This window comes from Pyrgilauda ruficollis, unplaced genomic scaffold (genome assembly GCF_017590135.1).
Source record: "Pyrgilauda ruficollis isolate IOZ18807 unplaced genomic scaffold, ASM1759013v1 scaffold9, whole genome shotgun sequence".
Taxonomy (NCBI): Eukaryota; Metazoa; Chordata; class Aves; order Passeriformes; family Passeridae; genus Pyrgilauda; species Pyrgilauda ruficollis.
This window is the reverse complement of record NW_024531043.1, coordinates 1,177,941-1,193,006: the sequence shown is the minus strand read 5'-3', so window position 1 is coordinate 1,193,006 and position 15,066 is coordinate 1,177,941. Positions and strand designations below refer to the sequence as shown.

At 62.0% G+C, this 15,066-nt stretch overlaps 2 protein-coding genes across 2 annotated transcripts; one reads left to right on the top strand and one right to left on the bottom strand.

Annotated features, from left to right (window-relative positions):
- The first annotated feature begins 104 nt into the window (after nt 1-104).
- Nucleotides 105-2,398, top strand: MTFP1 (mitochondrial fission process 1). The gene is made up of 4 exons (XM_041489010.1): nt 105-230; nt 1,410-1,537; nt 1,609-1,832; nt 2,192-2,398. The coding sequence occupies exons 1-4, from the start codon at nt 179-181 to the stop codon at nt 2,265-2,267; spliced, it is 480 nt and encodes a 159-aa protein (XP_041344944.1). The 5' UTR covers nt 105-178; the 3' UTR covers nt 2,268-2,398.
- A 4,494-nt stretch (nt 2,399-6,892) lies between these two features.
- Nucleotides 6,893-13,241, bottom strand: GAL3ST1 (galactose-3-O-sulfotransferase 1). The gene is made up of 3 exons (XM_041488996.1): nt 13,062-13,241; nt 10,255-10,388; nt 6,893-9,079 (listed from the first exon to the last, which is right to left on the bottom strand). The coding sequence occupies exons 2-3, from the start codon at nt 10,377-10,379 to the stop codon at nt 7,930-7,932; spliced, it is 1,275 nt and encodes a 424-aa protein (XP_041344930.1). The 5' UTR covers nt 10,380-10,388; nt 13,062-13,241; the 3' UTR covers nt 6,893-7,929.
- Nucleotides 13,242-15,066: the final 1,825 nt, after the last annotated feature.

Sequence of the window (15,066 nt, the reverse complement as noted above, 5' to 3'; positions counted from 1 at the left end):
CCCGCCCCCGTGACCGCCGCTGACGCAAGGCCGCGGGGTCACGTGCGTGGCCAGGCCACGCCCCGGCCGCCATCCCGCGTCCCCGAGGGGCGGGGTCATGCAAATCAGGTTCGAGTGGGCGTGGTTTAGTGGCGTAGCGCCGGGGGCGGGGCATGCGGCGGGAGCGGTGGCGCGCGCCATGGGGCCGGAGGAGCCCGACCTGTACCGGGACACGTGGGTCCGATACCTGGGTGAGCACCGGGAGCCGGGCACCGGGCACCGCACTGAGCGCTGGCACCGGGAACCGGGCGCTGACACCGAGCACTGACACCGGGAAGCGGGTACCGGCAGCGGGCACTGACATTGAGCGCTGACACCGGGAAGCGGGCACTGACATTGAGTGCAGAGCACTGACACAGGGTACCGGCGCCGGGAGCTATGGGAGCGCCGGGAACCGGGCACTGACACCGGGTACCGGGTACTGACACGGGAAACCGGGTACCAGCATCGGGCACTGAGACGGGGACCTGGGCATTGACATTGGGTATCGGCTGCGCAAACGGGGCAGTGCTACCGGGCACCGGCCCCTGTCACAGGGTACCAACACCGGGGACTGGGCATTGACTCACCAGACACTGGCACCGGGTACCAACATCAGGCACGACACCATTAACCAGGCACTGACACCCGGCCCTGCTTTAGGAAAGTGGCACCAGACACTGCGTCAGGTACCGGGCACCACACACTGCACTGGCCTGGGTACTGGGCACCACACCTGGTACCGGGCACTGACACCCAGCACTGGTACCACAGAGTGCGCTGGGTCCATGGTACCGGGCACTGACACCCAGCACTGGTACCACAGAGTGCGCTGGGTCCATGGTACCGGGCACTGACACCCAGCACCAAGTACTGCACACTGCACCAGGCACTGATACAGGTTCTGGTACCAGATATCAGCACCACACAGCAGGCCCTGGCACCATGCACTGGCATGGCACAGCACACAGGGTGACAGCACTGCACGGCAGCACCAGGTACCTGTCACTGTCACCAGCACTGGCTAGTGGCATCATCCACCAGTGCTGTGCACGGACACTGGGCACCAGGACCAGTTACTGGCTCCTGCCAGGCACTGGGCACAGACACAGAGCCCAGAGGTGGGCACTGTCACTAGCACTGGGCACAGACACAGAGCCCAGAGGTGGGCACTGTCACTAGCACTGGGCAGTCACAGACAGCAGCCCTGGCAGCGGTCACTGCCAGCCCAGCTGCGCTGGTGGCAGTGGGTCCAAGAAGACACAGACACTCCAAACACCCCCTGTGTGACATCCATCCAGTGACACTGGGACACCCTGCAGGGGTGACACTGGGACACCCTGCAGGGGTGACACGGGGACAGTCGGTCCCTGACCCTACCATCCCCTCAGGTTACGCCAACGAGGTGGGCGAGTCCTTCCGCCCGCTGGTGCCAGTGCCGGTGGTGTGGGCCAGCTATGGCGTGGCCACCGCCTACGTGACCGCCGACGCCATCGACAAGGGTCGGAAAGCCGCCGCCGTGAGTGCCACCCCCCTCACCCCGCAGCCTCTCCATCCCTGCCCTTCCACTGACCCCTGTGTCCCCCCCAGGCCCATTCACAGGACCCCACACGTGTGGGGGTGGCTGTGGTGGACACCTTTGTGTGGCAGAGCCTGGCCTCAGTGGCCATCCCCGGCTTCACCATCAACCGGCTCTGCGCCGCCTCGCTGGCCCTACTGGGGGCCCTGACCCGCTGGCCCCTGCCCGTGCGCCGCTGGACCACCACTGCGCTGGGGCTGGCTGCCATCCCTCTCATCATCACCCCCATCGACAGGTAACGGGGACACCCCTGGGGTGGGGGACAGGCAGCTGCCACCACCCCATCCCCACAGCCCAGAGCGATGGAGCACATTTGTCTCCTTGGAGACTGGTCCCAGTATGGGCTTGGAGCTGGGAGCAGAGGGTGGTGACAGGATGTCTCCACTCCAAAGGAGCTTTGCTTTTAAGGACATGTCCCTGCCAGGACAGGGATTATCCGGAGCTGAGCCGGGATTAGCACAGTGAGGCTGTGCTAAACCTGGTTTTGGTGGCGCTGGTGTCTCAGGGGATATTAAGGACAGCCCCACCTATCCCACATCACATCCACTGCCCCAGAGCCCCCCGGGGCCCCGCTGACGCCCTCTCCTGCCGCAGGACTGTGGATTTCCTGATGGATTCCAGCCTCCGCAAGCTTTACAGGACACCAGGAGAGCCCCCGACGTCCCACTGAGCACCACCCTCTGCACTCTGGGGAAACTGAGGCATGCTGCTGTGACCCACCTACTGTGACCCCTCACTCTGGTGACTCCCAGAGTGGCCACCCTGCCCCACACTGGTCCTAATAAACCATTTCAAACATGACCCCCGATGGGTGATGCTGAGGTGCCACCAGAGCCAGGCCATGTCCTCTCCTGGTGGACTCATGGGTCTGGGTGAGTCCCAATCCCTCAGGGGTCTCCACTTGGGAGAGGGGGTCTCTGCCTGCCCAGAGCAGCCCTGCTGTCCCCACCCTGGATCCTGTCCATCTCCACAGCCTCATGGGACATCCTGGGGGCTGTCCCTAAGGAACTGCCACCATGTCCATGGTTTCTAAGGACACAAAATCCACCCAGCCAGGAGGCACCATCTCCAGCACCGCAGGCTGGGACAGTGCCACACCACCTGGAAGCCACAGGAACCCGGAGGAACCTTGGAGATGTGGCTTGCCAGCGTAGGGGCACACCTCCATCCCTTGGTGGCATCCACACGCTACCAACCAGGAGAAGCTTTAGAGAAAGCAAAACCACATTTATTGGTGAGAAGGAGGCTCTGGTCCCATCTGGCCCTGTTTCTCTGTCTCCCTGAGGACCAGGGCCCCCACCACGCTCTGCAGCTCAGCCTGGAAGGGACACCTCTGCCTCGGTGGCCGCTGTCCCCACCAGGCTCTGCCCAGGCGCCAGGTGGTCAGGGCCAGCCCCAGCAGCCCCCCCAGCACGGTGACCACCAGCACAGCACTGCCCACCAGGGCCAGCAGGAACCTCCTCCCCGTCCGGCACGGTGCCGGGAATGGCAAAAACACACCTGGGGGTCAGAGGGGGATTCAGCACAAGGAGTGGGGGTTTTGGGGACATGGGGGCGGGTTGGGGTGTCCCTCACCTTCATACCACGGCAGCTTCCCCTTCTGCACCAGCACTGGTCCGACTGTCTGCCGGTGGAGTGTCCCCTCTCCTGGGAATGCTGTGGGAGGATATGTCCAGTGCAGTCCAGCCCAGGTCCAGGAGCCCTCCCAAGACCCCAAAACAACCTGGGGCCACCCTATCCCACCCCTGGTACCTGGCCTATCTCCATGGAGAGTATCAGCAGCGGGACAACCGGTGTCACAGCAGTGGTATGGGGTACTCTGGACAGGGTCCTCTGCATTGTGCCAGCTGGGAGAGGAGAGGACAGAACTGGGGAGGGTGGCTCTAGGGGTCCCCAGACTCCACCACAAGACCCACATGGTGCCACCCCAGAGGAGATGTCTCCAAGCACCTCCACAACACCTCTACAGCATGGGGGAGCTGGGACCTGTGGCGATGCCACCAGCTGCCATCGAATAAGAGGCAACATCCAGACCACAGTGGGGTGACTTGGTCTTCCTAGAGGTGGGTTCTGCCCCCAGCACACCCATGAGGTGCTCGTGTCCCCAAACACCCAGCATACCTGGCTGAAGAAGCTGTAGAAGCAGGACCTGGTGGCACGTCCTTGTCCCCATGCCATCAACAGGCAGTGCACATAGACCTGCTGAGACACCACATCCTTCCTCAGGGACCCTGCTCTCCTTCCACACCTCGTGGAGCTGAGGCCACCCTAGCAGGAGCACTGTGTCTCAGGACAGCCATGTTTTGGGACACCCAGATCATCCCCTCCCTGGGACCTTCATCCCACCACCAAGGGCTTCATCCCCACCTCACCTGCTCTTCCTCAGGCTCACCCTCCAGTGTGGGGGCCAGGATGGAGAGCTGGAGGACAGACCCCCCTCTCTGGTGCTGGACAGACACATTCCCCACCTTCTCCCCGTGCAGGCACCTGTGGCAGGAGAGTGACACAGGACATTCCAGGGCTGTCTCCAGGCTCTGGACATCCCTTTCCATCAGGAGGTCCTGCAGGACCCCAGGGTGGCTGGAGAAGGAGCCCCTACTTCCTGCCCCACCAGCACTGACCCACGGCTGTTCACCACCATGAAGATCCTCCTGGACTGTTCTGGCTGCTCCGAGACGGTCCAGTAGCACTGATCCATGTGGATCTTCATGGAGATGCTGGGACTGAAGTGGACACTGGCTTCCAGGTGGATCATAGAGCCAGGGCTGAGCACTGGCAGCTTCTCTGGAGCGGCACTGGAGTCCTCTGAGAAGTGTGAGTTCAGTGTGACACCCCCTAACCTATCCCACCAGAGATGAGGGCACCAGACCCATCCCAGACCACCACCCCTACAGCTTCCCCCTTTCAGAGCCCACCCCCAATCCTGGCTGTCGCCCAGGCCTGCTTTCCCTGCTCTACAGAGCTTCCTGGATCCCCCCATGGAGCTGAGAGGGACCATGTCACCCATCGGGGCAGAGCTGACCCCCAAACCCCGTTGTGGTATCAGGCACAGGACTGCGAACACCTCAAAGCCCTACACCCTCCACAAGGACAGGGGGGAGTTCCTGCAGGGAAGGCCACCTTTCCTGGTGGTCCAAGTCCTGGCACCAGCCAGGAGAAGGCACTGACTGCTGCTGGCTGAGCCCAAGGGTCTCGGCTGGGCCCATCCCATGGTCTCACCCCCAGCGCGTTCCTGCAGCACCCCCAGAGCACTCACCATCCAGGAGCCTCAGGGTGAAGTTCATGATGGGCTCCTCAGAGCAGGGGTGAGCAGGAACCCTCCCTGTCCCCATGCCTGAGGACATCACTGGAGCTGTCACCATGTGACCAGGGGGCTCTGAGGCAACTGGAGCCATGGTGGTCCCTGCAAGGGGAGGGCTGAGCCAGCAGTAGCATGTCCCGGACACAGCAGGGACATCCAGGTCTTCAGGTGTCCCCAGGACTTGTGGGGGACAGGTGGCAGTAGCACAAAGGCAGGGAGAGCACCCAGGAGCACATCAGGGCTCCTCTGTCCCCAGTCCCACCCCAGCAGGAGCCCACCTGCACTACAGGAATACACCAGGAGCATTCCCAGCACCGTCACCCTGCCCAGGCTGGGGACAGACCAGGAGCTGCTCATGCGGTGGGACACCACTGTCAGCAGCCACAGACCCCACCAGTGCCTCTGATCCCCCTCACCCCAGCCAGGACCCACCAGCCCTGCTGGGACCTCAGGGGAGCTCCAGGCAGCCCCTTACCCCAACCCCCAGAGCTTGGGATCATTTTAGCAAGGCTCCTCTACCCCAGGCCAGCCCCCAGGTGACCATCAGGAACCAGCACTGGGCACGCACCACCCACCTCCCCCAGGACAACCAGTGGGAGGAATGAAGGGGGATCCCAGCTGCCCTCACCTGCCACCTCCAGCACAGCCCCACACACCAGCACCACCAAGCACAGCTCCATCCCTGGTGAGCAGCATCCCCACTGCACCAGCTGGGGGTCTTTAAGGACTTGGGGCTGGGTACCAATGGGTCCCAGGTGGCACTGATGGGGTTGGGGGCTTTCTTGGTCTCTGCAGCCATTGGCAGCCCCACACCTGGGGCTGGTCCCACCCCTCACACCTTCCCAGTCCCACCACGAGAGCCTGTGCCCATCTTCCAGTCCCCATTCCATGCCACAGCCCCAGTGCCACCACTCAGACTGGTCCTGCAGGTGGTCCTGAGCATGATCCCACACCCACCTGTTAGTCCTGGTCCCATACGCACCAACCAGTCCTGTTCCCAGGTGTGATGCTGGGCCTCCCATGCCATTGTTGTGGTCCTGGTCCACAGGAAGGTGCAGATCCCACCACAAGGTCCCATCCCCACCAGTCAGTCCTGGTCCTGTGCATGGTGCTGCTCCCACCATGTCCTTTTACTCCTGCACCTGGTCCTGATCCAACCAGTTTACCTGATCCCAGTTCACCACATGGCCCGGTCCCATCACTCAGCCCTGGTCCCACCTCAAGGTTCTTAAGCCCACCCCAATTTTGACCCCACCATTGTCAGGATCCCATGGCTGATCCTGGTCACACCAGAGAGTCCCAGTCCCCAGCACCCCTCCTTGTCCCATCACAGCTCTGCTTCCAGCTCTGCTGGAGAGGAACACCACCTGGGAGCAGCAGCTTGGTCACAGCCAGGTCAGAGACCTGGTGAAGTGCTCATGTCCCTGGGTCCTGCCTGTCTCAGGTGCCCCCATCACAGCCCCAACACCCCACCACAGGCTCCTCTGAGTGGGCTGACCTGGTGGCCTAGCTGCAGAGGGAGCTTGGAGAAGACCCAATGCAAGTCCCGTGGCCACCCTGAAAGGGGGTGCTCCCCACCAGCAGCAGAGCTGGAAGATGGTGGCACGAGTGGCTTGTGTCACCAGTGATGACTGGTCCCATGGCTCTGTCATCTCTGTGAAGCCAGCAAACCTTCCTGGGGGCACCTGCACACAATGGGGATGTCCCCCAGCACGCAGCAGGGACACTGGGGACAGACCCAGGCACCCCACTCGCACTGAGGGTCTCATTCCTCAGCACTGCCTGGGGGATACGGGGCTCCCCACCCCCAGGACTGATGGGGACAGTGGTGCCAGGACCCTGGGGAGCTCCCAGAAGGAGCAGGGACTGGCTGAGCATCCTGCTGTGGCTGTAAGAACATTCTCACCTCATTCATCCCATCCTGGAGAAGGAGGAGATGGCTGGAGACCAGCTGGACCATCCTTATATCCAAAACTACCAAATATACAATTATATTACAAAAGTAAATTGTTCTTTTATTTCTGGTCTTTACAGAAGGAGCTCAACACAGGTGGGAGGACAAGGGGGTCCCTTTGCTGGGGGGGGTGGCTCAGCCACAGGTGCCACCTCTGTGCCCAGCCAGGGCTACTCTCAGTGGGACATGGCGTCACCGGTGTCATCCAGCCCAGCTGGGACGCATGAGGTTTGTCCCCAAGGCAGGGTGGGGACTGGGGACGGCCCCTGCCCTCAGCATCCCCACCGTGCCCCGCATGGCATCACGGGGACAGTCCCACTGCATCTGCTCCCATCTCCTCCCCACACCAGCTGTCACCAGACCCTGTTGGCCTTTTGGGATGTCCCCTGTGGGGACCAGGGCCACGGGCTCCTCTAACTGGGATGATGGGGGGCAGTGAGGGTGTGCCCTTTGCCACAGGACCTGTTGATAAAGTCTGGGGCTTTTGGGATGGGTTTTCCAATCTCCAAATGGCTCCAGGTGCCTCTAGGTCACAGCCTAGCTGATGGTGGGCTGAGAACATGCTGCACTCATCACAAACAAGGGCTGAGGCAGTGCAGCAGGTTCTGACAGTCCCACACTCCAAAACCAGGGCTTGGTGGGGTGATTTGAGGAGCTCCTGGAGGGTTGGGCTCCCTGTGGGCATCTCTGCCCACCCCGGGCAAGGGAGACCCTCTACCACTGCTGTCCCAACACATCCCTGCCTGCACCCAGCAACCTGGTGATGGATGTCCTGCTCCTGCTGTGACGAGGCCACATCCTTCATAAATCCCTCCTCCAGCTTTTCCTTTTTGGGGAAGGAAGAAGTGGATCCTGCAGGAAAACACCACCCCTGGAGCCCCAGTCCTTGACCCTGCTGACAGAGACAGAGTCTCCGCTCTCCTGCCCAAGCTGGGGTTCTGCAGGAAGGTGACGGAGGGTCCCCCCAAAAGTTCCTGGCCTCCAGAGCCTCCAGCCAGTTCCAAACCAAGAGAACCATGAGTAACAAAAACGAAAGCACCTGGTTCTTCCCCAGGGAAGCGGGGCACCTGCCAGCCCCTACCACTTGAGGAAGTCCCGCACGTAGCTCCATAGCTTGGTGATCCAGAGGTTGGCCCCCAGGTCAGTCAGGTACTGGATTTCGGGCGTCAGCATCTTGCGGCACAGCTTCTGGTGCTTCTTGCTGATCTTCTTCTTCAAGTTGTACCCCAGGATGGTCTTCTCCCCCAGGGGCTGCCAGGGCTGCATGGAGGACTCCTGGATGGCGCTGGCATCCACAGCATGTCCCCCGTCGATGCAGATGCTGGTCATCTTCTTGTTCTCCCTCTGCAGCTCGGCCACATCCCTGGCCATCCTCTCCCTCCCGTAGGCCTCCACCTTGCGCCAAAAGGTGGCATTGAAGTAGCGGTAGAGCTTGGCGTCGATGAGGTTCCAGGCGGTCGCCTGCTCGTACAGCTCAGGGGTCAACCGGGACACAGTGGAGCCCTTGCGGGCGTTGAGCTTGAAGTAGAGGACGTCCTCCAGCTGCCAACACAGCAGGTCCTTGAGCAGCACCAGCGACTCATCAAAGTACTCGAGCAACATGACGAGGTGGAAGCGGCGGTCGATCTCCTGGATGTGCTCCTCCACCAGCGGGCTGTTGGCATCCATGCTGCTGTCGTAGCCAAAGTCGAAGAACAGGAGGTTTTGGAGGTAGTGAGCGTTGAACCCATTGGGGTCATAGTAGTGCTGGGGATCCCGGAGGAACTCGTCCAGCTTATCCTCCCCCGTGATCTTCCAGGTGAGGGGGATGACGGGCCCAAAGTAGTGGAAGGAGGACTCGAAGAGGTATGCGGGGTCCCGCAGCACCGTCACGAAGGTGGTGTCGGGCGGCAGGAGCTTGCGCACCTCCTCGTAGTGGAAGCGCATGTGGTTGCAGATGATGTTGAAGCACACCCCGGGCCGGTAGTGCTGCACCTGGCTGCGCTCGAAGAAGGACGGGTAGTAGAAGTCGTTGCGGCCATTGGGGAAGGCGAATTTCAGGCGATGCTTCTCCCCAAAGCGGAAGAGGATGTTGAGAATGGTGCTGCTGGCGGTCTTGTGGGTCTTCATGAACATGACATTGAGCTTGGGTCGGCAGCTCCACCCCGAGGCACTGCCCGTGCCGTTGGATGGGGATGGAGCCTGGGCAGGGGACAGGTGGGAGGAGCAGGAGAAGGGGACAGGGATCCTGGGTGAGAGAAGAGGTGAAGCACCATGGTGAGTGGCACTGGCATTTTGAAGGCTTAGGAATAGTCTGTGCTGGTGGAGATGGATCTGGGGAGGGGTTCTGGACCTGGGAATAGGTGCTGGACCTTGGGAATATATGCTGAACCTGGGAATGGGTGTTGGACCTGGGGACAGGTGCTGGACCTGGGAATGGGTTCTGGAAATGGAAATAGAGCAGGGGGTCTCCATTGGCATGGCCATGGTGGTCCTGGTGGAGGTGATGCCAAAAAGTGCATTAAGGGGAGCTCTCCATGGCCACAACTCCAGGGAGAGGAGCTGATAACATTTTTATGGGGTATGAGAACCCTTAACCCTTTGTAGGATCTATGGAGGAGGCTTTGGAGCTCTCAACCCTTTGTAGGATCCATGGAGGAAGCCAGGGACCTCTCAACCCCTTACAGGAGTCATGAACTCCTCACGGAGTCATGAACTCCTCCATGGAGGAGGTCTGGGATCTCTCAACCTTTACAGGAGTCACAAACCCCTCAAGGGATCTGTGGAGGTCTGGGACCTCTCAGCACTTTGTGGGATCCAAGAAAGATCCAGCAAAGTGGGAAATAATTCCAGAGCCTGGCACCACAGATGAGTTCATGGGCCCTGGAGGAACACGTGAGGACAAGGAACGTTATCTGAGCTGCCTGAGGCAGCGAGCAGAGCCCACAGTCGAGTGACTTTGGACACCTGTAATGAACTCGCCAAACTGATCCTTGATAATCCCCACCCAACAGCACCAGGTTTGTGAGGCACGCGGACTTTGTTTACAAGCTTGGAGATTAATTTGATGACAGGTGGCATGACCGGGAGCTGAGTGCTGTGGAGCTCCTGCAGTGAAAGGACTCAAGACTTGAGTCCTCTCCTCTCCCTCTCCCTCTCCCTCTCCCTCTCCCTCTCCTTCTCCTCTCCTCTTTCCACCCAGGAGCACTGAGTGCCCCACAGTGTCCCCAGCCCTGCCAGGAGTTGGGGGCCATTGTGGGATAGGGTGCAGCCTCCAGCAGGAAGGGGACACCTTGGTGTGAAGCCACCAGGGTCTGGAAAGCCCCAGGGCCATCTCCATGTCCCCCACCTCCAGCTGGGGGTTCCTGGTGTGGAACAGGGAGGCCGAACTGCAGGGGGGACATGCAGGGACCCCAGACTCACTCAGTGACGCTGACTTGCAGCGGAGGGACGGCGTAGGAGTAGAGCAGCAACATGAAGCTGGTCAGGAGGGTCCCCAGTACCAGCCCCTTGCACATGGACCTCCAGGGCTTCCCATGCCACAGCATCCTGGTCACCTGCAGCCAGAGAGGAGAGATGTTGGTGCCAGGGACACGGGGACTGGGGTGTGTGTGGCTCCAACAAAGCACGTGGACATGTCACAGGCATGGCAATTCCCTGGCAAGCATCCCACTGGTGCCCGGCGTGATCCACGGCAGATCTGTGGCCCAGGCCCAGTGGCTCTGCCCGCCCAGCCAACCTTTGCCCGCCCTGGGAAAACTGAGTGACTCCCAGGGCGGGAGAGGCTGCAGGGCTGGGCTTGGGGGAAAGGGGAGCCAGGGACAGAGCCCAGGGGCAGAGTGGACAACTGAGGGACAGAGTGGCCATTCTCCAGTGGGACACCACCAGCACCGGCAGGAGCTCCCTGAGGGTGCTGGGATCCATTTTCCCAGGAAAATCTGCAGGCCGGAGCAGGAGCTGCAGCAGCTCGGGATGGTTTGGGTGCTGCAATACCCTCCCAGTGCGGCCTCTCTGGCCCTGCCAGCAGCACTGGGGGGCTCAGGGGGCCCCTCTGGCCGTGGCAGCTCGGGCTGGCCCAGGGTGGAGGCCAGGGACACGGAATTGGGGACAGAGGGGTGCAGGCCCCCAAACACACAAAACACATGCACACACAGCGGCACACACAGACACTGCCATCCCCTGGTGTGTTCGTGTGTGCACCATGACACACACCCCTCAATGCGTGTTCACACACACACAGGTGCACACACAAAATGTGCACACGCACCAGCTGTGTTTGCACACACACACGTGCACACACAGACACACACACACAAACACGCTCACAGAGCCCCTGTGCCCGCTGCCCCCTCCCCAGCACTCCCCCCGTGGTCCCCATCCCTGTCCCCTCCCTCCCTCCGCCCGGGACGCGGCGGTCACCCTCACTGTGACACCGCATTGCAGCAGGGCCGTCCCCTGCGGCAGGACACGGGGACACGGGGACACGGGGACACGGGGACACGGCATCCGTGACCGCAGCCCTCCACAGCAGAGCTCCGCGCCCGGGAGCCCCCCGCGCTGGGGGCTGAGCCCCCCCGGCCCCGCACCGCCATTTAGCGGCGGGATCAGCATCACCTGCCTGCCCCCGCTCCCGCGGCTCCACATCCTCCGGAACCCCTCCGCCAAGGCTGGCTGCGCTCCCACTGAGTAACACCCCCAAAAATACCCCCCCGCCTCAGAGCTCCCGCGGGTGTCCCGGCGGGATGAAATCCCGCTGCCATGAGCCGTGGATCACAGCCCGGCACATCCCACCCCCATCCCCCGGGCAGAGCCCCCCGGCTCCCCCCCAGCACCGCGGTTACCGCCGCCCGGCGATCCCGGGGTGCCGCTGCTGCCGCCGCTCCCCCGCTCCGGCCCCCCCGGGTCGGATCGCCTCGCGCTGCCGAGATTTCCAGCTCAATGAATAATGAATGGAAATGCAACCGGAGCCCCGGGCTGCGGCCGGGTGCTGGGCACAGCGCCGCGGACAGAGGGGGAGCTGCGAGAGGGGCACCTGCGGCACCCGAAAAGCTCATCCAAGTGCCCCCCACTTCCCCTGGAGCCGGGACCGCTGGATCAGGCAGGGCTGGTGCATCCAGCCTCTTCCCGAGTGGTTTCCATGTGCGAGTGGGGGTGCACAGTGTCACCACGGGGGGAGCAAGTGGCCCTGACTGTATCCCAAAACCACCGTGTGGGTGGGAATGCCAGACGGCTCCAGGAGCAGCTGGAGTTCAGCTTTACACGGTGGCTGTGATTCCATCACAGTCACCACCTGGCACCACCTGGAAAAGCCACTGGCCCTTTGAGAGGGCTGCGGAGACACCCACTTTTGTGGGTGCTGCCAAGAGGGAGCAAAGCTGGCACCAACTCCACAGGAGTGAGTGAAATGGCACCATAAACCTCTCTGATGAGTCCCAATGGATCCCAGTGAGTCCAGATGGGTCCCAATGGATCCTGATAGATCCCTATGGGACCCCACCAGGCCCCCAGGACCACACAGCACCGAATTCCAGAACTCTGGGATGCCAAGGGGATGCCTCGCTCCACCCTGCCTGCCTCCCAGGGGTGGTTCTGGCAAACACTTCCCAGCCAAATATTCTATTGACTTTGCCTTCAGTGAGCAGCTTAATTATTAATAGCTCGTTAGGAGAAAGTGGTGCACTGGGTGTTCTCCTGGGGCTCCCACGGGTGGGGTGTGCCCGTGGCGCCAGCCGGCTGAGATGCCCAGTGAGAGAACACGGCTGCACCCACCATTCCCTCAAGAGGTACCCCCGGGCCAGGCCAGGCCACCAGCTCTGCAGCCCCATCTCCGTGTACCAGCAGCTCCCCATCTCCCTGGGGACACCCCGAAGTCTATTTTTGGGTTTTTCCTACAGCATCAATTGTTTTAGGGCCAAGCTCCTGCCATACACAAGGTGCATGCACCTGCTTGCTCCTGATCCCACAAATCCATGGACACTGTTTTCCACAGGCCACATCCCACACAGCATGCTGCTTCCTACCCCCCTGTCCCCTCTGTGCCCCATGGGACACACAATTCCTCCCATCATCCTGCCCCACAGAGCTGTTTCCTGAGCATCCCACTGCCCCCCCAGCATCCCAACACCCCCCCAGCATCCCACTGCCTCCCAACTGCAACCCAACAAACATCCTGCTGCCCCCTTCCCATCGTGCCACCCTCCAAGCACCCCCGCATCCCCAGTATCCATCACCTTTTCCTCTCCCGCAGCGCTGGCGCTGGGCCGTGCCTCTGCTCTCCTGTGCTGACCGGGGTGCCGGGGGAGCGGGCGGCACGGGGCGGGGGTGCCGATGCTGCTCCGACATGGAATAAGCTCTTCCCGGGCAGCTCCCCGCAAATGTCGGCTTTTCCAAAGCCTCCCCACTGTACCGCGGCGTTTATGGCATCACCGGGATCGCGGCCCTGGGTCGCCGGCCTGGGAAGGGGGAACGGGACAGGAGTGGGAGCGGCTGGCGGGGGGACGCGGGGCTGCGGCCGGGCACTGCCCGGCTCCCCGGGGCCGGCCCTGGGTGCCTGCGGCCACCCCAAGCCACCGGCCCCCACCCACTGCCGGGGCACAGAGGAGCCATTCAGCCCGCGCCGCGAACAACGGCGACATTTGTCTCCATCTGTGACCGCGGCCTCAACGGGGACATTGTCCCCGCGGGCCCCACTGCCGGCCCCTCGGCTCCCTGCCACCAGCCCGGCGTGGCCCCACAGCCCTGGGTGGCTATGGCTGCCCCTGGGCGGCGGCACCCACCTCTCGCCAGCCACCGTCCTCCTCCTCCTCGTCCCACAGGACAGCTCATGGCCTGGCCGTCACCTCCTGCAGCCGGAGCTCACCTGGGTTTGGGGAGCTGGCTCCCGCACCCCGTCCCAGCCGCCTGCTCCCCGCGGCACCCTGGCCACGCACCACCGGCTCCCCTTCATTCTCCCGCAGCTTCCCCGCCCTCCTTCCTCCCTCCCACTGTTTCCATGGATTTATGGCCTTAATGAGAGCAATATTCTGGCATCTCCAATGTGGGACAACCACGGTGCCAGCAGCCTTTCCACCCTCCTCTTGTCACAGCAGCCGAGTGGGTGCCCAGAGGGTGCCCTGGCCACACCAGGAGGGCTCAGCCCTGTCGCCGGTCTGTCACCCTGCATGTGGCAGGGTGAGAAAGGGGCTCTTCTGCTCCTGGACGCAGCCTTGGCTCTTCCTTAGTCTCTGTCACTAAAGGGGTGATGTCAGCATTGGGGCCCAAGCAAGGGGTGACCACCTTGGCCATGCCTGGGACTCACCATCCCTGTTGGGGGTGTTTGGGGTTCAGAGCTTGTCCCTACAGGATTTGCGGACATCACCTTGCAGTGAGCTGGCAGCTCTTGCTTCATCCCTGGCAGCTTCCCCATCCTGCCTGACCTCACCAGGGTAACCTATATGACCCTCCAAGATCAGGAAAAGCCAGAACACCTCAGTTTTCATCATCATCATCATCATCATCGCAAGAGAAGGGGTGAAGACCAGTGGTCACAGTCACAGGATTTGCTGTGGAACTGGTGGCGTGGGAGCAATGAGCTGTCCCACCCTTTCTCTGCAGGGCACCTCTCCCAGTTCCAGGTTTCTCCCTCTTTTTTGGGATGGCTCACAAAGGGATACCAGGTTTCCCCCTTTTTGCAGGTGGGTTATGAAGGTTTTCCAGGTTTCCCCCTTTTTTTTTCTTTTTTTTTTGGAATGGGTCACAAAGTATTTCCAGGTTTCCCATTTTCTGGGGAATGGGTTGTAAAGGGTTTCCAGCCAGAAGAGAGCTGCAGTGGCCGGTATGTGGCAGCTCAGCCATGGAATGCTGACAGCCTGGGGACAAATGTGACCGAGCTGGGAAGCTGCAAACCCCCAATTCCCCACATTCACCACGTCCCACGGGGGTGACTGGGAGGGCTCCACCACCTCATCCCCACCCCCGTCCCTGTCCCCCATGGATTTGGGGGTACAAAGCATCACTCACTGAAAGCTGTGATGGCTGGAGCCGTGGATTCCGAGGGAGCCCTGGATCCTGAGGGATTGGGTGAGGAGGCCGAGGGTGGCAATGCTGAGGGGGTCACACTTGGCCGGACACACGCCTTTATGTGCCGGGGAGGCCCCGGGCGGCCGGACCGGTCTGTGGCCACCGGCACCGGCCTTGCCCGACCGGCCCAGGCCCGAGGCCTGGCCTGGAGAGAGGCCTGGGGCTGGCTTGGGGCAG

What these genes read in the sequence shown, in the direction of transcription:
- MTFP1 (XM_041489010.1), top strand. Translation starts at nt 179, where the DNA reads ATGGGGCCGGAGGAGCCCGACCTGTACCGGGACACGTGGGTCCGATAC. An exon ending in CACGTGGGTCCGATACCTGG is followed by an intron (nt 231 to 1,409) that starts GTGAGCACCGGG and finishes CCATCCCCTCAG; the next exon opens with GTTACGCCAACGAGGTGGGC. An exon ending in ATCATCACCCCCATCGACAG is followed by an intron (nt 1,833 to 2,191) that starts GTAACGGGGACA and finishes CTCCTGCCGCAG; the next exon opens with GACTGTGGATTTCCTGATGG.
- GAL3ST1 (XM_041488996.1), bottom strand. Translation starts at nt 10,379, where the DNA reads ATGCTGTGGCATGGGAAGCCCTGGAGGTCCATGTGCAAGGGGCTGGTA. An exon ending in CTGCAAGTCAGCGTCACTGA is followed by an intron (nt 9,080 to 10,254) that starts GTGAGTCTGGGG and finishes TCTCTCACCCAG; the next exon opens with GATCCCTGTCCCCTTCTCCT.